Below are 21,169 nucleotides of genomic sequence, written 5' to 3'. Positions count from 1 at the left end.
AAACAATTTAGAATCATTGAATCATAGAATCACAGAATGGTTTGGGTCGGAAGGGACCCTTACAGGTCATCTAGTCCAACCCTCTGCGAGAGCAGGGACATCTTCCACCAGATCAGGTTGCTCAGAGCCCCGTCCAACCTGAACTTGAATGTTTCCAGGGATGGGGCATCTACCACCTCTCTGGGCAACCTGTGCCAGTGCCTCACCACCCTCATTGTAAAAAATTTCTTCCTTATATCTAGTCTAAATCTACCCTCAATCTAAATTCAATATGTGTTTCTTGCTGCTAAACCACTCCCGTTGTGCATGGAAAATTCTGGGGGGAAAAAAAACAAAACAAAAGTAGCACACAGAAGGGGTTGTAGGGGGGCAGGAAAGTGAAGTAATAACATGGAAGAAAAAGCTTGTTCGGCCCCTTAACATCATCAGGACGCTGAAAATTTTACTCTGCTTATTCCTCTCTTGAAAGCTCAGTTCAGCATCCTCAAACATAATTTTCTGCAAACAGGTCAAGTTTTTAGGTATACTGTAAAATACAACATCATGCTGTTGGTCATTATTTTCTTAATATGAGAAGGATAACCAGTCTGTGATTTTTCCCCACTCAGGAGATCCGAGGAGCGCAGAAAGTGCCAAAGGATCTCACTACTGAATAGAAGCTTTTGAAGCATCGGGATGCAGCCCTGCTGCCTTCACACAGGAAATGATCAACTCAACCCCATTCCAGTTTAAAAGCCACTTCAGCTGCACGAGGGAAAAAAACCCCTGCGTTTCATTCGAAGTCATATATGAGGTTATCTGAATTTGCAACACACTTTCTCCAGTGCACACTAACACAGGCATTCCTGTTTAAATTCAATGTATAACTGCTACTATACAGAAATATCCATGTGGCTGTGTTTCCCCAGACACTAGAGCTCAACAAGTCTGCCTTCAAATTGCTATGTGGGACGTGCAGGAATATTTTTGCAATTGTTTCTTATGATTTCAATACTGAAACAAACACGTTTCAATTCTTATTTTGAAGCTTACATTTTGTTCTTTTATCTCCAGCATCACAAATCACTTCTCCGAAGAACACATTTACAAGTAAATTGAGACTCCATAAATATTCTGGGAAATCCGTTCTCAGGCTGAACATCTAGTACAGTTATTTGTCCAAAAAACAACATTTTAAAGGTAGTCACTTAATAATACAGCATCTCTTCTGTCTTCTACCTTTATGTCACATTTTGACTGCTCTTAATTTATTACAAAAAAAGCATCCTTTGCTATTGTTGTACCCAAGTACTATGTCTTTTCAGTTTCTATGGATTTTTTTTTGCATTACACACTTATTAGATCTTTCACTCCATTTAAGGAGCACTGCATTCAGTAGCCCTGCAAAACATTCCTAAAGGATTATTAATATCGTCAAGAAATATGTTATGATAGTCCATTTATTAAGTATGAACTTCATTTTACAGCCTGGAGGACAGTGACCAGTGCCATCAGACGCTGTTTCTCACTAGATGTAGTCATCTCCCAAATGGTAGACTTGCAGTGTTCAAAAATTTATTAAAGATTGAGTTACTCTGCCTGGAGTTTTTCTGTTCAAATTCTTCTCATAACAGAAAATGGTACATTTTCAATACCTCGGGACCCATCCCACATATAGAAATACCTCATATACCAAAAATAATTTTAACCACCTCCTTCAGTTCTTAGCCAGATCAATTCCTTTCTAAACCATATTATTTTCATATTAATTCAAGACTCAATGTGATTTTGAAATTGGAGAGTAAAGGAGTGACACACAGGCAAAGCAGTTCAAGATGTAACACGGATCGATGTTGCTGGTAAGCAACTTTGAAGACAAATGGTTGTGTGCACACCGAAATAAAACATTGGAGTATTAAGACAACATCAAGTACAGGGTGTGTCTGGATTAACGTATTAAAAAGTGAGCACTGTATATACATTTTAACAAATGCAATGTCATTTTATTCCATTGATAGATACAGAACTTGCCAATTTACTATATACACACACGCAAACACAAAACTCAAGGAGAAAGTCAGCTAAGCCATCTCATCAGTTCTGATCTGGGGCAATATAAAAGATGACATATATTTGCTTTTAGCATCAATGGAAAGCAGGTTTTTTGGTCCATTTTTCCTTTAGATATCTGTTCTCCCCCATTTCTAAGTCCCAAGCTTTATTCATTTATTTTTTCCTTGACTCATAATTTATTGTAGACAATCCAAACCTTGCTCCAAACACAGGAATACTCCTTTTTATGGGTCTATGGTGCCCACATAGTATACATTTTTATATTTACAAAACTGTACGCTTACCCTCGCAGTACTGTACAAGAATGATTACCCTCATTTGTCATATCAAAATCTAAAGCACAAAGTTTAGAATTGTTTAAAATGTTAAGTATTTTAGGGTGCTCTGTTTGAAACCCCTAGAATTTGAATTTCCACAGTGGTTAGCACTTTTAAAGTGTTGTCAGCACCATCCCACTGACACAGCTACATTTCTAGAAACTAAGAAATCACGTTTTCAATCCATATTCTGAACGGAGGCACTCTCCTGCTAATTGGAGATCCCTCTCCGTTCCACCATGCAGAACATGTCCCCCTCCTACCTGTCTCCAGCCCTTGCAGTGGTCTACACCCATCACTCTGCATCTATTTATCTAGTATCTATCAGCCAACCCCACATTGGAGTGTAGATGCCATCTATTCTCACCTCAGTTTTCATCTAGCACAGATTTCCTGGTCTTTCTCACTTCATTTCTTCGCACTTAGTAATTTTACTATCTTTTTATCTACCTCCCCACTGCACTCCAGTTTGATGTCTCTGGCACACATCATGATGGCTACGGGGAGAGCACAGAGGGTACCGGATGAATCAGTCCCACAACACTCAACATGGACAACACAGCAGTCTCTTGATAATCAGAAAGGCTGAGACCTATGCAGACTTACCAAACCAAAACTACCATTTCCTCAGCACAAACAGAGTATTTTCAGAATTCATGATAAGTTCTTAACAAACCTCTCTATGTAACTTGCATAAATTTGGGCAAGTTTCACGAGAGGACTAAAAAGTGCGTCCTCAGTTGCTGTAAGAACCCAGAAATATACCAAATTTTACTAATAAAGTACTTTATTAATAAATCCAGGAATATCTGGATTTAAATGATCTAAAATTAAGACAGGAACATTTAAGTTAAAGGACAAAAAATGAGTATGTCTGTAATCAATCAACTTCAAACAGTACTTTAAAGTAGAAAATCTGATAAGAAACGGATTCATGAACTCTCTTCATTTCTACATAAATTATCTCCCAGAAGCAATAAATGATATCTCTTTCCAAAACTTTGCTGCTAATAACTCACTGGTGACTTTATACCACAAGTGACCATTGCGTAGGGTATGACAATTAACATGACAACTATTTAAACACAATAGCTAAAGTACTTAAAATAGGCAGAGTAATTATTACATGTGATGATATTTTGATTGATAAAGTATTCAGACAATTTACACTGCAGTCATCTGAAGTGTTAAGGCACAGAATGCTGATTCTGAAATTGGAAATAATGAAGCCTGAGAAGTGTTAAATGTTATAGAAAATCCTGTAAACTTATTTTTAACATAGAAGAATTATCTTGTCATATAATACAAGGTTTAGCATGCACTTCATACCAAATACAAATTGATCTCAATCAATATGACTGATACTGTAAAATCAATATACTGTAAAATTATTTTCACTAGAAAATATAAACTTCCTTTCCCTTGCTGAAGGAATACATTGCCAGTATAAAAAACAAACTTTTTCCTCCACCATCTCTTTACCCAGGACATAGCTTCACTAGTCTGGTAATTTTTCTTGCTTTCTTGCTTGTAAAACGTAAGGGTAAAGTCACAATCTTCCCACCATCGCAGCTATACATTTCGGCTTTCCCTAAGGTTTAGGGAATGTCGCCTCTGTTGCAAAATTAGGTGTGAATAAATCTCATTCAACAGCTAAGCAGCGAGGCAGAACAGGAAATATGGTTAGACAGCAGATAAAACAATAGTTTCAATCTTTGTATCCTCAGTAAGTCAGAGAAGAAAATTTTCATTTCATTTCTTAAAATTAGAGAAATCTCTCAAAAGAGACAGGCTGTTTTTCCACACATAATTGTGAACAGAACACAGTACCACGGCTATATGTCTCACATACGCATTTACGATACCTGCAACACCACGTAAAGTGGAAAAGGCTTTACCTGAGGAGAAAAATGAGGAACAAATATTCTCACATAGAGGCAGCCGACAATATCAGATGTCTCGCATAGTCTTCACAGACCCATGAATCACTAAATTTACTTTCACTAAGCACAACGACTCTCTTCGCATGGAACAGCAGCCTTTTCCAGAGAGCAGCAGCGGCATCGCTTTGTCACATGTTTTTCTGTTACTGTTTGTCAAACCTCTGCTGTCCACAACATGTAAAGTCCCACACAAAAGCCAGAGTACAGTCAGACCAAACAGGGATATTATTCTCGGGATCTTACCAGTAAGGGACCTGTGAGCTGAGAAGGCCCTGAAAACCACAGAGAATTCCTTAAATCTTGACCCACAACAATTTTACAGGAAAAACTATCAATCTAGAAATATAGGCATAAAAGAAAAGATCAGTATAGTTGATGCAGGCAGTACTGTTTCATTTACTTGAAAAGCGTGATGGAACTGGAGTCAACCTCTGGGTCCTGCAGTACTTCTGAATGGTTTTACCACTGTTTCAGCTCTTTGTCTCTTCCTACACCTATCCACACATTCTCTGCTGTCATGTTTGCACTTCTAACCCCATTTCCCTTTTGCTATTATTTGTATACTCATTCTCTGCCTTTTTTCAATATCTTACTCAATCCTGGAGCTTCCCTTGATCCTATAATATTTACCCTTTCTACTACCGTCTCCAAAGGAGACCCAATGACGGTAAGCCATAGATGCAGAAGAGAAGCCCAGTCCACCACGACATGAGATGTACTACAGCTGTACTACACCTCTGCTTTCAGCCCTAAATACAGCACGACTGAGTAGCTCCTGCAGGTGTATGACAGATGCTTGTATTGCAATGTTATGTATTAATCAATGTTATGTATTAATCAAAGTGAAAAGGACACCATTCTCCAATTATAATTTTAATGAACTCTTACTTAAAGTCAGAACGAAAGAGAAAAAACATATTTTCAGATGCTGTCTGGAATTTTTTTTTTTTTATTATTTTTTCACTTTCTAAAGAACAGTCCTCAACTGTAAGATAGGGAAAAATCTTAAGACTGGTAATGAAATTAACAGTTAAACAATTAGCTCTTAGGAAAGTTGCTTAAGCAAAACTGTAGCTATTTCTGGAATAGAGGCTGCAGCCTTTGCTCACAGCTAAAGTGCCTACTATCAAGTGTGTTTAAAAGATGCTTTTTCCATATCTTTGATTAACATAATTCATGATTGAAGTTGAATGTTAATGTTTCTAGGATGCTTAGCTCCATCACCACCTTTATTTTCTTGTCCTGATTCCTTCCTGACGTGCCAGACAAACATGATTTTACCGTTCAACAAATCACAGATCTTGGTCCCAGAACTAAAATGCCAGATTAAGCAGACTTTGGAACTATGCAGCTAGATTTTTCAAGGACACTAGGGCAGAAGATTACGTCTTTCTCTCTATCACAGCCGCTGCATACGAGAACAAATAACTCCTTATAATTCAAGTCCATTAGCAGCAAACAACTCTTCCTCATTAAAAATAACACAAATTAATGTCTGCACTTTGCCTTTGAAGTCTGAGAAAATGCACCTGAATGAAAAGGGAAATTTGAGTCCTGTTCAAGACCCACTTCGTTAAAAGCACTGTAGGGTTCATGGAGAAACACTTTGTTTTTCCATACACTTCCGATACTTACATCAAATTCATTTAATGCAGCAGCAAGCTCTCCTATGCCAGTGTGCCCCTTGTTCTCATCAGTGGGTGAGGTGGCCTGGGCAGCATTGGAGATACCAGCAATTGCTTCTTGCACTTGCTTGAAGACATAGTCTCTGTTGGCCCTCGTGGCTGCAACGTCAGGGTGACGGAGAAATGCTTGGGATGCAGTATACAACATAGTGGCATTCTTCTTCAGAGCACCTCGAGCTGCAGCCATTTCATCCCTGCAGTGAGGATCTTTCAGTTCCTATACAAGAGCACGCAATTTTTATAGTTGCAAATGAAAGTTTGTATGTTAGAATGTATTGTCTATGCAGCTTAAGTGTCTCTGCATAAATACCGTCCAGTGATTTTGCAGAGATGGAATCAATGACAGAATCTAGCATAAATCACAGAAAGAAATCTCCCTCCTGCCCAAGGAAGAAAATTCCTTCTGTGTAGCTACAGCTATTACATTCTGCTCACAATATCTTCTTATCAAAGAGTCTATACGCTTCCCTTATTCAAAGAACCACAGAAAATTTATATAAAACATTCAAAATTACTCTTCCTGATTGACTGAATTCTGTCTGCTGATTCCATAAAGGCAATGTGAGTGCAACAATCCTCTTGAAGCAAGCACCATAATTTTGTAAGTACTACACCTATGTCCTTTACAAAATCATCATAAGGTAGACCTTTAAAAAAATCCAAAACTAAAAATATTACATTGATGAATATGTATTTAGTTCTTAAAGACCTAATAGATATGCCCCTCATCATTTTTATCCTTTCCTTCACATTTTGTTCTATTCCTCATATCATTTAGTGTTTGTTTTAATGACATATACTTTCTTTTGTTTCCCCTGACAACAAGGATCAGATACTGTACAGTACGTTACCAGAATGGTGCTGTGTTATTATTTAATCCATGAATTTATTTATTTATAGGATATATCACACTGTCCCTGAAAGCCTTTCAAACATTAGGTAAGGTAGTCCTAACAATATTCATAAGGAGTAACAAAACATTATTACTTCTATTTTAAAATGATGAACGAAGACGTCTGGAGAGCTGAATAGTTTACTTATGTTCACACATAGAATCTATGGCAAAAAAATTAAAAAAGAACCCAGATATTCTGGATTTAAAGGTTCTACCCATTGACTAATTTCAACCACACATGACTGACAGGTAATAGTTTTCAGAGAGAATTAAGTTCCTAAAAACTTTTTATCAGGCTACAAAACAGAAGAGATGAAAGGAAAATGTACGAACATCTAAGTAGCAAGTTCTAATGCTGTCTAGATTTTCCACAGTTATATGGAAAATCTTACTGGCATTATAAAAATGCACCTTAAGAAAAAAATTTTAAAAGGTTTATAACTAAGATTTTCTGTTATCTTTTCATACCTCCAATAAGAACTTAAGAGACATATAACTTCATTAGCTTTCACATTATTCTCTTTTTCCCATTTTTGTAGCTATACTTCCAGAAGGGCAGTGTCTGAACATACAGAATAGTACTGTTCATACAGTGACTAGATTTTACATTTTTAACTTATTTAATTTCAGTCTAACTCTGAAAAATGTTATATTTAATAAAAAAATACAACAGTGATACAGAAGTAAATTGTCATTACTGTAATGCAGAAAATAAAGTAAATAGATGGATGAATATGGAAAGCCAGCTTTCTAAATCCGGTGTGCTATGCGATACAAAGACGACAGACCCCTGAATGATTGGTGGTATTCAAATATAATCGAAGTTGGAGAGACCTTATACAACTCCACAGTGACAGCACTGTCTGGACTCTTAAAAAGAACAGTGTTCAGGAGAAAGTTATCTTTATTGCAAAGTTGTATAATTGCAGGCATTGAATAAATGTTATTGTGACTTTCTGGTCTTTTTTCCATCTGCCTTAGTAATGAATGAATTGAGTACTTGGTTTTTTTAAGTATCTGAAAATTAATAATGATGGTTTTAAACACAAAGTAGATTTCTGTTCTTCCTGAATTTGAATTATACTAGTCTACCAAAGAGCTCATGCTTTACCAGCTGTCAGAGTGACCTCAAATCAGCATAAGCTAGAATTAAATGGGAATAATCGTCAAATGAAAACCAGCCTTAACCTCCTGAATCACTTGCCTTTTCACCCTTCATTCTGTTATTAATTGAAGCACTTGGAAAATATTCTTAAAGAAATTGCATTTTGTAAAAACTTCATCACATTCAAAACAATCAATGTGATTAAATTATAGGCCATGACACAGTAATTACTTATTGTACATTTTAAACGAGATTCGGACATAAAATACAAGATATTTAGAACCAAGACTAACTTTCTCAACCACTGCTTTAAAATGTACTCACCTGTTGTCGTCTAGCAGCTACATAGTTCAGTTTTACCATCTCTTTTCCAAATTCTTTAAAGCGATTCGCTAAATCTTGTTCATTTGTTGCATTTTTCACTGCTTCTAGCGCTTCCTCTACCTAGAACATCACATATCAACTGTGTTAGCATTTTAATCCGGGTGCACTCTTTGACAAAGGCTGTAACTATTCTACCCAACACTCTCTATTATATGGACCCAATTTAGCTTTTACGTCCATCACTGTGCAGTGGCTTTATGATAGTCCCGCTAACTTTAATTAGGTTTCTTAATAGAGAAGCTGTCTGATTGTCAGTCTGCATTACTTTCCATTTACTGGACTTTGGTATCATGTAAAACTAATGTAAAGGGCATAACTATATTAATTTCCCCACTCACACTTATCAGATGACACGTTTAATATCTGCAGGTTCTAAAACAAAATAGATGAATATGTTCTTAATGTGCGGTATAGGCTTTATGGGAAAACAAAGGGAAGTTATTAATTCTGGACAAGAAATAACATTTAAAAAGGAAACTCAAACTTACCACTAAGATTTAGATTTACCCTGAGAGATCCAAACCACTGTATTTTTGTGAAATAAATAAAACAACAACAGACTCAACCCAGAATATATTTATTCTTTCTTTTTTTCTCAGCTCTCAGCTTTCCTTTTTCAGTTACTTTAAAACTGAGAAAAGAATCTACCAAAGAAAACATACCTGCAGTTACTCAGTCATCCTGTAGCTAACAGGCAAAGATATAAAACCCAACAAGTTATACCAACAAGTTAATCTACCACATCTATTGTGAAACTTTACCTTATGCACAGCAAGAAGAAACATCTGAAGGGATAAAATGCTCTTTTCATACAATAAGTAAAGGTAATTTTCCCGTGACGAGGTGAAAAGTCAAAGTTGTATTTCTCTCCCTCACAAGATAAAAATGCAATTCTAAGCAAAAAGATTGAGAACCGAAAAGCTTCTATTCATCCCTCTTTCTAAAACATATTGCTTCAATTCACAACAACGTGCATGAGCTTTCGACGACAGACAAATTTTCCCCTCTAAGAGAAACAGGTAATTCTGAAAGGGACATGTCCCTGTGCAGGGACAGAGTTTTGCAGCTTACTCACCAAACGCCGCTGGGAATCCAGAAATTCAGCAGTAGCTGGCATCTAATGAATTTAGAAATGCACAATTACGTGCAGAACCTGCCTTTTTATCATTTGTTTTGCCCTAACTGTGTCTCCCTACGAGCGAGAGAGGATATTTTTATTATGAGCTTTTAGCTACTTACTGCAGCTTTACATATTACAGGGCAGTCGAGTAGCAAACCCATACGTTTCTATTGGAAAACGTATAATTCAAGCACATAAATCCATAGCTGTTACGTTGGAAATTTTATACTAAGTCTGAGAGTTGCAAGCTACACCTTATTCAGAATCCAGTCACCTCTTCTTTTACTCTTAAAAAAGAACAGCAGTTTTTAAGGCTGAATTCTCTGACTGCCTTAACCATTAACAAGAACTACAAAAGCATCACTGTATTAACTAATTCGTTCTTGCAGGATTCTTTGCAAAATATGAACGTCTTCCTTTCATATCAAGAAGCATTTGTATTAAACTACCTGAAACTTTCATCTTCAACGTGTTTGTAGTGACGAGCACAGGCATGACAAACTGATACACATTTTTGTAAGTCCTACCAGCTCCCTATTAAATAAAATTGCTAGAGAATTTGTTAGGGATTCCACTCTGATAATCAGATTTTGAAAGATGTTGCTCATACTCTGTCGCGCCATTGTGGGCTCAAGCCCATGAAATTTCAAAATTAAGAAATTGGTTATGAGAAGTATTAGAAAGGACATGAGCATAACACCCTTTTTAATCATAATTTCTTTTTCAAATTCCTGTTGGAGCAAGTTCTCTATCCTCAAAAAACCACGACTTCCCTCAATCTTACAGATGTGTTCCTCTGATTAACTAGCGTGTAATTAATTACAATAGACTCATAATTCTGTATGTGCATGATCACATACTATATTAGTATGTGCTATTTTATGAGTGTTACACAAGCCTCACTGCAATAAGCACTATAACTAATTTTAGTAATGCAAAAGAGAATCTGAAAGAAATGACCGAGTGTCCTTCCAGAAAGCATCTGCATATATTAGCTCAAAAACATTAATTAAAATGCACTATTTCCCATGAAGTCTGAAGAGTAACTCACTCCTTTGACATGCTTTCAGGGAAAACTGATTACAGTGCATTTCAGTATAAATCAGGCTTCATAACTTTGACATGCAGAATGATTTTACTTTATTAATTTTATGGTTAACTTACACCAGTCTTTGAATGTTACCTTGAGTCAATGAGTCAATACAAGAGCTGTCCCTTCATCAATTTTGTAAAATATAAACACTTTTTTTTTCCCCCTAGTAATTTAATCTTTATTCATCTAATATTAGTTTGTATTTTAAAAAGGTAAGATAAAAATATTTACAACATCAATCCTAGGAAATAAATTACCCTTTTTAATCTGAAAAAAATAACCGAATTTAAGGTTTGTAAGTTGAATTTTGCTAAAAAACAACTAGAAATGTCTGGCTTCTTGGAAAGAGAAGAATAATAATATGTTCATAATAAGATCTGATAAATGCAGAGATTACAAACCACATTGCCATACACTGCCCTTGCAAATCTAGGGTGCAAACTGTGTAAGTAAATACACCCACTTACCAAACAGTATTGGACATTTGTGTTTTAAATAACAGAATACACTGCTGTAACAGAAGGAAGAAATCTCAGATGTGAGAACAATATTTCTCGTCGCCTAAGAAAGACCTTGAATCTGAATTTTAATCATAATGTTTAGAAAAATCTGTTGTTTATAATATTAAAGTGTTAGGCTCACTAGCAAAGGATTCTTTGAATTACAGTTGCATGGAGTATTGTAGTGGGGAAAAATTAAAAGCATATTCAAGAGAGACAATGCTTACACTGCACATAATCAGAGCCACATGCTGACAATTACGAGAGCAGCATTCTGTTCATTAGCGCAGAGCTCACTAGAATCTGTGCAGAAAAATCTGCCTTTTTCATTGTAAAAACTGTTTTCAAACTATTTAGCTTATCTGCACAGTCTGCAAGTTGAAGGGTTCTCATTGGTTTTCCAGAACGTAATATTGTTGGACAGTTACACTGTTAAAAAGACAAATAAAATAAAAAAAGAAAATACTTTTTGGACACCGATTAAAAAGAAGTAACTCTCCATCTCCTCTGCTAAACTCACACATGCACTCTGCAGGCTTTAAATATTCTGTATATGAGTTTCTGCAAAATTTTGGTTTGATTCAGAGGGTTTTGTTTATTTGTTTATGCAATAAAAGCGAAATAGTCGAATAACTAGCAAAAAAAAATTTACATTTCCCAGTTTCAACTGCAAAGTCTTTTAATACTCCTGTATAAAAACATGAACAGTGGCAGCCAAAGTGCCTACAAATCCATACCAGACTATCTGGCAATCTTTAATTCCTCTTTATTCTATTTTTCCTCTTTGATGACTGATTAGACACTTGTCCTATTGTCTCCCTCCAAATTAAAGATTCAATCTTTTGATACATCCAGAAGTCGTGCAGCGAAAACAAAATTAGAACAACTGTAGTACCTACATTCTGCCACAAGATAGCAATACTTTACAAGTACTGAGATAGTAAACCATCCACACAACAGGCAAGGTGAGTTAAGTAAATGCATCTGTTCAGTTCAGAGAGCTGCTTACCAGCAGTATTAGTCCAGGCATTGAAGAGATCTGATAATTTTTACTTTAAGTCTCTGAAAATTAATTTCTGCAAAATCAGAAAATGAATAAGACTAATGTAGAAATGTGTTATCTCCTACTTCTTGTTCAGCACTTCAAGAAAACACAGTGAAATCGAGTAAGAAATGTGAACAGTGACACCCATTACTGATTTGTTTCCTGTTTTTCTACACACAAGCAAAAAGAATACAGAATATTAAATTTGCGTACGATTTTCAGATGTGATAGAAGCCTCATGACATCAGCCATATCAGCCAGGATGAGTAAGCGGGTGACAGCAGAAAGCAAGGCACGAGCAGCCCGCACCATGGTGCCCCGTTTCACTGAGGAGCATGGGTCATCAGCAAACTCCGAAGAGGCAATTCTCATTGTTTCTCCTAGAATTGAAAAAAAATGGTAATTAAAGATAAGTTTTACACTTGTACTTTTTTCCAGAAAGTATAAACAACTCACTACCTGCTGTTAGGAAAAATATTAATGGCTTAATTACTAAATATTTAATTGCTCAGGAGAAATACTTTTTTAAAACATGTGCAGCAACTGCCTCGATACTCTCTGCCTTTTTTTCTTTATTCCCAAACTCTTCTTCTTCTAGAGCAGTCACCTGTAACAACTAAAAAGGAAACCAAAACACCAAGACAGCCTGCTGAGCGCAACCAGCACAACATAAGAAAAACAGCAGTGTGTGCTATAGAAATGCAGAACTGCCCTGCGCTGGTAGGGAGGCCGGGACAGAGCACCCCAACAGTATCATCCCAATTGCATCTCTCTACAATTCTGTCTTCAAACCACATCCTTCTCCTTCACTCCTGCTCCCCAGTCCTTGCTTCTTGCTCAGATACTTACTCTGCTCTCCTCCACCTAAAAGACCTATCACTCCTATTAAAGATTCCCCCCTCACACCCAATCATAGAATCGTTTAGGTTGGAAAAGACCAACCTAAGATCAGTGAGTCCAACTGTAAACCTAACACTACCAAGCCCACCACTACACCATGTCCCTAAGCACCTCATCCAAACGGCTTTTAAATACCTCCAGGGATGGCGACTCCACCACTTCCCTGGGCAGCCTGTTCCAATGCTTGATAACCCTTTCGGTGAAGTAAAATGTCCTAATATCCAGTCTAAACCTCCCCTGGTGCAACTTGAGGCCATTTCCTCTCGTCCTATCACTTGTTACCTGGAAGAAGAGACCGACCCCCACCTCGTTACAACCTCCTTTCAGGTAGTTGTAGAGAGCGATAAGGTCTCCCCTCAGCCTCCTTTTCTCCAGGCTAAACAACCCCAGGTCCCTCAGCCGCTCCCCATCAGCCTTGTGCTCCAGACCCTTCCCCAGCTTCGTTGCCCTTCTCTGGACACGCTCCAGCCCCTCCATGTCTCTCTTGGAGTGAGGGGCCCAACACTGAACACAGCATTCGAGGTGCGGCCTCATCAGTGCCCAGTACAGGGGCACGATCACTTCCCTAGTCTTGCTGGCCACGCTATTCCTGATACAAGCCAGGATGCCATTGGCTTTCTTGGCCACCTGGGCACACTGCTGGCTCATATTCAGGTGGCTGTTGACCAACACTCCCAGGTCCTTCTCTGCCGGGCACCTTTCCAGCCACTCTTCCCCAAGCCTGTAGCGTTGCATGGGGTTGCTGTGGCCCAAGTGCAGGACCCGGCACTGAGCCTTGTTGAACCTCATGATTCCCTTTGTGACCATCGCTGCTATGATTTTCCTGCCCTGTCTTCTTTGCTCACTCTATCTATTCACCACCCCAAGCTGCCTGGATATCCCTATTGCTGCCTCTCTGTGGATAAAGCAAAACACTCTCTTGTACAGCAAATGAAACATGCTGGTGCCTGGACACATTACTCCTGTTTAATTCCAGCAACAAGCATCTTATTCAACATGGTACTTGGTAAATACATTAAGATTTTTAAGGATGAACTCCATTCCTTTTTAGCAGATGGAACTATTAAGAAAGAATAAACAGTACTTAATGCTCCCAGCACTGAAAGGGCTTGAGTTCTTTCTGTAAAGCTGGGATCCAATAGCTTTCAGCTACTAAAGGAAATAGTGCTTTTAAAGGAGTAAGACTAGGACTAGGTTGGAACACGGTAGCAAAAGGAGGACAGGGAGAAGCTGAAAGAAATATCGGATCGGAAAGAAAAGTGAGCCGGGGACAATGCAATGTTTTCAGAGAAGTAAGTAAGATACCAGTGGCAAAGACCTTGAAATCAGAAAATGGGAACTTTTCCCCCCCTGCATTTACAGCAAGGAATAAGTTGCCTAACTGGACATAAAAGATTTTTTAAAATCATAATCAAAATCAAATCTTTCAAAGACTTGATTGTCTAATTTAAGCCAACACAGAACACAAAGCTCAACCAAAAGGGTAGATGTTACATTAAATTACCCAGAAATGTGGTTACATCACAAGGAGATCAGGTAAATTCTGATACGTAAGAAAGACTTAGTGAATGAAAAATAAACAGCACACCACTGGAAGTCAAATAAACTAATACTTTAATGCAGTGGTAATTGAAAAAGAATGGCATGTATCTTTTCCTTTCATATATGACTCACAGAAGACAGGGAAGGGACTTCTGCCATAGGACGTTTCTTTTTTTGTAACTACCAGAAAAGCAACAATATAGCACACAGACCATACAGAAACGTAGAACATATATCAGCCCATAATGGGGTTGATATATGGGGTTGATATAAAAGCCACATATTATGCATTTATACTTCAGAAGTTACTTGCAAAATGATACGGTTCTAGATATAGGAACAGGAACTTGGACCTATCATTAAAACTAAAATTTAAATATTTATACTAATAACTATACTGCAAGCATTATTGTAACATCAGAACTGAAATCCAGGTAATTCCTAGTTGTGATGTGAACATCAAGGATGAATTGACTAGAATACATGAAATAAACTTTATATAAAAAGCTGAGGCCCCCAGAAAGATTCACTGATTCAAAAAGGTTATTAGAATGTTTTTGAGTAAGCTGCAATCTTAAAAATTGTTATGAACTAAAAGAATGTTATTCTAGGGAAAACACGCATCACTTGCCATCTACCTTCATCCTTGGAGGACATGGGTGATTACACCACCTTACTTCTTAACAGTGTCAGCTGAAAAATAATGAAGTGAAAATGCATCACCTTCCTCCATAATTCAAGAAATGGGAGAAAAATTATGCATTAAAAAACAGAAATTCAGAGATGATACTATTAATCCAGTCTAAGAGAAAAACACTTGTGTATTTTAAAGGACTTCAAGAGGCTAGGGAAAACAACCCACTACAGAAACCTCTCAACCCAAACCTTAGGCGCTCGCTGTCTCCGTGGTCAGAAGCAACTTAGCTGTATCCGCACACTGCCAGGTACCAGCTGATGAGCCTTGCTCAGAGCCAGTTCTAGTTAGGTTAGACTGTGCCACGCTGAGGACTCAAGATCCAAGTTAGCGTAGCCGCGGAGGCTGCCCTGCTGTTATGCAGCTTTACTAACTTCAGACCAGCTTGGGTATCTCCAAAATGTGCTGCGTTCTGCTGTGTAGACTTGTTAAAAGTATTTAAATAAACTAGCCCAGCTATGGAATACAATCCCATTATATATTACCTGGAATTATATTGTGGCTATGCCAAGCAAAAACTGATTTTTAAGATGATCTACTGACTTAGCTTTCTTTATACTGTTATGCTTTGCTGAAAGAAAGCTCTGTATGCAAGTTGCTTTTTTTAAAAATTCAGCGTTCTCTAAATGCATCGTAAACTTTCAGCGGTTTCCATATTTAAGTTTGGTTGTTACAACCTTCTTTTCAAATCACATTTTAATTAATAATTTTATATAATATTTATTATAATTATTATAATTGATATTCTTAGTATATAATTATATAATTATATATTATTATTTTTATATATAATATTATTCATATAATAAAAGTTTATGCCTGCACAGGTGAATTAATAGGTTTATGTTAATTTTCACCTATCTTGCTACTATACTGCCTGGAAAGCCACTCCATCGTATTTTCCCCATGACCCTTTCCATCAGAGAGAAGCAGCATGTGCTCTGCCTTGCCAGGACTACGCCTGCGTTGCCCGACCAGCCAGCGGCAAAGACAAGGCTGAATTGCTCCTGCCTTGCTCTTGGTCTGAACACAAGTCTGAGGTTTTATTTTGTTTTTTTCTCCCTCCAGTTGCTGATTTTTTTTAAAAAATTACATTTGCATTCTTTTGCATCGGTTGAAACCGGACAACAATTTAAATATATAAGGAGTTACCAACAGATCAACAATTATGCAAGCCTCATTTCCCTAGGAAATCAGGCTGAAAGAGGAGGAAACACCATTTCAAATGAGAAGTTACATTAACCCAAACTTTGCTATTATTAAAAAAATTTTTTAAAAAATCCTGTTTGTCTCCAGTGTAGAAGCTCAGAAAGTACATACTTCTCATGTGAAATCAAAGCATATTTATATTGCTTTTAAGACCATTATAACAACATTCAAAAAAAATCCCAGATGGCATAACTTCCCATAAGACGATGCAAATAGTGGAGAAGTGACTTAAGACAGCCACAGTGAATAATTCCCATCAGAACTCTTTTCCTTATTATATTACCATTAGGACTGTGTGTTATTATAATTTGTGTGCAGTGTATCTTGGATGATAAACTGATAATACACAATTTCAGTAGAAAAATTCAAATGGCTCATTTCTAAGGCTGCATACTTTTCTTAGATTTCCATAAGGTTGCCAAAACTCTCAAAAGATTTCTTAAAAGAAAAGGAACAACCAAACATTCTCAGAAACAAAATTCTAAACATGCTTAAATGTTTGGCATCGCAGAGTTGAAGTTCTAGGTACCTGGTCTCCGCAGAGAAACAACAAGGTTTCTGCAGAGGAGGACCACAGTTTGCTGTACCTACATCCCCATGCATTTTACCTGTATGCCAAAAATCACTGAAACTAGGAGCAAGGAACTCTGAGGCCACCAAGATCTTTCTGACACATACTTGAAATCAAACAGTTATTGGAAAAATTTATCAACAACTCTTGGCTGAGAGTGTGCTAAAAATTGGGAATGAAATTTCCACAAATCTTTTATTAGTCTTATTATTATTTCTGAGTCAGTGACTCAAAATATTCCATGTAAAAGGAGAGGCTCAGAGCTATCACAGAACAGTTTAGAGTCTAGCGTGTGGGCAAGGGTTAGATTTGAATTTCCTAACCTGGGAATTTGATCCAAAATGTGGACGACTGGATTCATCTAAGCAGTGTAACAGTTGGGAAGGCATCATCTTCCCTTCGGTTATTTATTAAAGGAAACCAACTATCACAGCTTTATGGAGAAAGCTTTATCCGATATGCCCTCTTAGAACGTATCCAGCTGATGGAACCCAAGGTTGATACATGCAATGGTATGAAAAGCCCAGCAAGGCTTTGCCTTATTTAAGCTCTAAGTTGGATTCAGATGAGATGGAAGTGATTCTGAGCATCCAGCAACAAAATTTTGTATGTGAAAGTACGTGAACTTTAGGTATATCCAAGATGAGATGAAATGGCAGCCAAAGCAAGCTTTGGATATTGGAATCAGATGCCTACAAATTGTATAACTTCCATTTTTGTACTGAAGAGATTTTACAGTTTTCTGCCAAATTACCAGTCTGTAGCTTCAGATAAATATCAATATTGAAATATGAAACAAGGAAATACTATATGGTAATTGGCCCGTGGGACTAGGAAAGCAAGCAGGAAAATTATCTTCTTAGGCTTGACTATCCAAGGAGATACAACTAGCAAATATATTTGAAAATCAACACTGGTGGACAGAGGGAAAATACATGGAGGGTCAAAACAACAGTTTAAAACGTTTGGATTAGTTATTTAACTTTGGAAAGCTAAAGTTAGGTGAAATAAATCTTCTCCAAAATAATTAGATTGGATATTAGGAAAAATTTCTTCACAGAAAGGGCTGTCAAGCATTGGAAGAGGCTGCCCAGGGGAGTGGTTGAGTCGCCATCCCTGGAGGTATTTAAAAGCCGTGTAGATGTGGTGCTTAGGGACATGGTTTAGTGGTGGCCTTGGCAGTGTTAGGTTAACAGTTGGACTTGATGATCTTAAAGGTCTTTTCCAACCTAAACGATTCTATAAGTCTATGTTTCTATAATTCCATGATTAAGCAGAAAGTATTAAATAGACATAAACAAATAAGCAAATAAAAAAGTATTGATATAAAAGTTCACAGCAAGTTGCTTAAATCTTATAAGAACTACTAGTTCACAATTTAAAATATAATAACCTAGAAAGCCAGCCGTTATTGGGGATGAAGGATTGTCTATCTCAGTGCCAATTAATATATTTTTATCCTTGTACAGCAATAGTACCAAAGTGCTCTTAGGCCAAAGGTAATGTTGGAGCTACAGCTAGTCAAATTATTTTTCAGAGAAACCTTTTTATCTGGAAAAAGCCAACCCTACTTTCAGCTATCCATTTCTTTCCAAATTCATTTCAAGTTATTCTGTAATCTATATTAAATTACTTTCAGTGAAAATTAGGTCAATGCAAGAAACACAGACATCTTGAGTCATCAGGTCTGCTTCCTTGCCACTGTAGACAGTCATGTCATAATATAATTAAGAATAATCTTAATATGATAATAACTACACTCACAAACTTATCAAGCTTCCATCTTAGAAACAGCTCAGACATTTAACCCCAATTAATCCTACTGGGAGTAGGAAACTCATTCCAAAATGAACTCCAGAATCTGACAGGTTTTTTTCATTAGAGACACTTTAATTCCATACTGACTGTATTTGTAGATAATTTATATCCATTTCTTCTCATGCCCCATTTGTCCTTCAATTTAAGTAAGTATTCTTCTTCCACTGCGTTTCTTATTGTCCCTTTTTCGCTTCATGCATTTTTGCGATGAGCCATGACAGATTAAAGGCAGTACTTCAGTCTCCTCTTATTGCGTAGAATATCCATTCCCATAATCATTTCAGCAACCCTATGAAATAATTATGTTCCTGGAACATATGTGGTAAAAACTGCAGTTTTCTAGGAGATATCATTTGCAGCTACGAGAAATACTTCACCTGATACCTTGCAGGATTCATAGACCTTTTTTGTTAGACGCATAGTGTCAGCCATTTTCTCGCTAAGACCCACTTACTAAATTCTTTGGCACCTTGCTTTGAGAAAAAAACGTGCATTTAATTTACATTTTGTAAATGAAGAGTCTTAGTTGGGTTAGAAAGTGATTTAAAAAACCTAGAACATTCAGTGGAGAAAGCCTCTATTAGCCACATTAAGAAATGCTCATCATAAAAAGAAATGAAAAGAAACCAAAAAACCCAAAGCAAAACAAAAAATAACCAAAACCCCCTACTGTCATCTCCCCCCCAAAAAAAAACCCCTCAACACTGAAATCCAGCTTAATTACTGAATTCTAATGATTACTGGTAGAATTGCTAATTGTGAAAATTGTGAAATTAGGACTCACAGCTGGACAACATTTCATGCGCTTAGATCCATTTTGCATGGGGGTGAAATGGTTTTATTTCTTTTAGAATTTTTTTCTTTTTGCCTAACGCAGCCTGGGCTACCATTGGCCGCCTTTGCAGCATTGCCGGCAGGTGGAGGGAGGTGATCCTTCCCCTCTGCTCAGCTCTGGGGAGGCCACCCCTGGAGTGCTGTGTCCAGTGCTGGGCTCCCCAGGACAAGAGAGACACGGACACAGTGGAGAGAGTCCAGCGAAGGGCCACGAAGATGACGAAGGGACGGGAGCATCTCTGCTGTGAGGAAAGGCTGAGAGAGCTGGGACTGTTCAGCCTGGAGAAGAGAAGGCTCAGGGGGGTCTCATCAATGTCGACAAATACCTGAGGGGAGGGTGCAAAGCGGACGGAGCCAGGCTCTTTCCAGTGGTGCCCGGTGACAGGACAAGGGGCCATGGGCACAAACTGAGACACAGCAGGGTCCCTCTGAAGATCAGGAAACGCTTTTTGACTGCGAGGGTGACCGAGCACTGGCACAGGTTGCCCAGGGAGGTTGTGGAGTCTCCCTCCTTGGAGATCTTCAAAAGCCATCTGGACGTGGTCCTGGGCAGCTGTCCCTAGGTGGCCCTGCTTGAGCAGGGGGGTTGGACCAGATGTCCTCCGAGGTCCCTTCCAACCTCAACCATTCCATGATTCTGTGAATCTGATAACAGCCACACAACAAGCCACTTTCCTGCACTAGAAGATATGTCCAAAGTTATTATTTAGGTTCTGGGATCTCATTAGCTTGAGAAGGTTCAAACCTACAGCTACCGCCTGCCAACATCACTATTAAACCACTTAGCTTGCTCTGATAGGATTTAACTGGGGGACCCACTCTATCCATCCTTCCTTGAGGGCTAATGCAAGATTAGATTTAGTCATACTCAGTCACTTTCTCCTAACAAAGTTACAGCACCTAGAAATGGAGTCTTTTAGACCTGATTCTCAAAAAACCCCTTTTCCCTTAGATTTTCAAAATAAGATGTCATTTCATTTTGGATATTAAATTCAGGCACTCCTATAGGAGCAGTTAAAGATGTCTTTACATGTATTTAACCAGAATCATGTACACATACAATCACCTAGTAATCTGTGTAAGGTAATTCAAGCTTAACTTCTGCAAAAATCTATCAACAGATGATTGCAAAGGTCACCAAAATTCTGAATCATTCAGTATAACCCAAAAACTGAACATTCCAGAAAACGAACATCAGAAGGGCAAAAGGAATGTACAGTCCACTGCATGTCTCATCCTGAATCCTATTCAAATGTCTACATCTCATCACTAAAGTCTTAAAATGGAATAAGGCCCCAAAAAACTGGAAAGGTGTTAAGTGATTACTACATATCGAAAGTGAAAATCAACCTGAGAGGGAAAAAAAAAATCAGAAAAACAGATGAAGTCAACAAATCTATACATTTTTTCCTCTAATTTTATATACATATACATATTCAAAAACTATATATATACATACACA

General features: G+C 37.6%; 1 protein-coding gene across 4 annotated transcripts in view; it reads right to left on the bottom strand.

The window, feature by feature from the left end:
• Window positions 1–21,169, bottom strand: part of CTNNA2 (catenin alpha 2) — a 524,203-nt gene that overhangs the window by 374,812 nt on the left and 128,222 nt on the right. For all 4 annotated transcript variants that reach the window (XM_072862258.1, XM_072862257.1, XM_072862259.1 and 1 more), the window contains 3 exons: window positions 12,353–12,519; window positions 8,322–8,441; window positions 5,948–6,214 (listed from right to left, as the gene is read on the bottom strand). In XM_072862258.1, coding sequence (XP_072718359.1) covers window positions 5,948–6,214; window positions 8,322–8,441; window positions 12,353–12,519 — 554 coding nt within the window. The remainder of the gene's footprint in view (window positions 1–5,947; window positions 6,215–8,321; window positions 8,442–12,352; window positions 12,520–21,169) is intronic.

This window comes from Ciconia boyciana, chromosome 5 (assembly GCF_034638445.1).
Source record: "Ciconia boyciana chromosome 5, ASM3463844v1, whole genome shotgun sequence".
NCBI lineage: Eukaryota > Metazoa > Chordata > Aves > Ciconiiformes > Ciconiidae > Ciconia > Ciconia boyciana.
The sequence above is the reverse complement of the archived record's forward strand: the minus strand, read 5'-3'. Positions and strand labels throughout refer to the sequence as shown.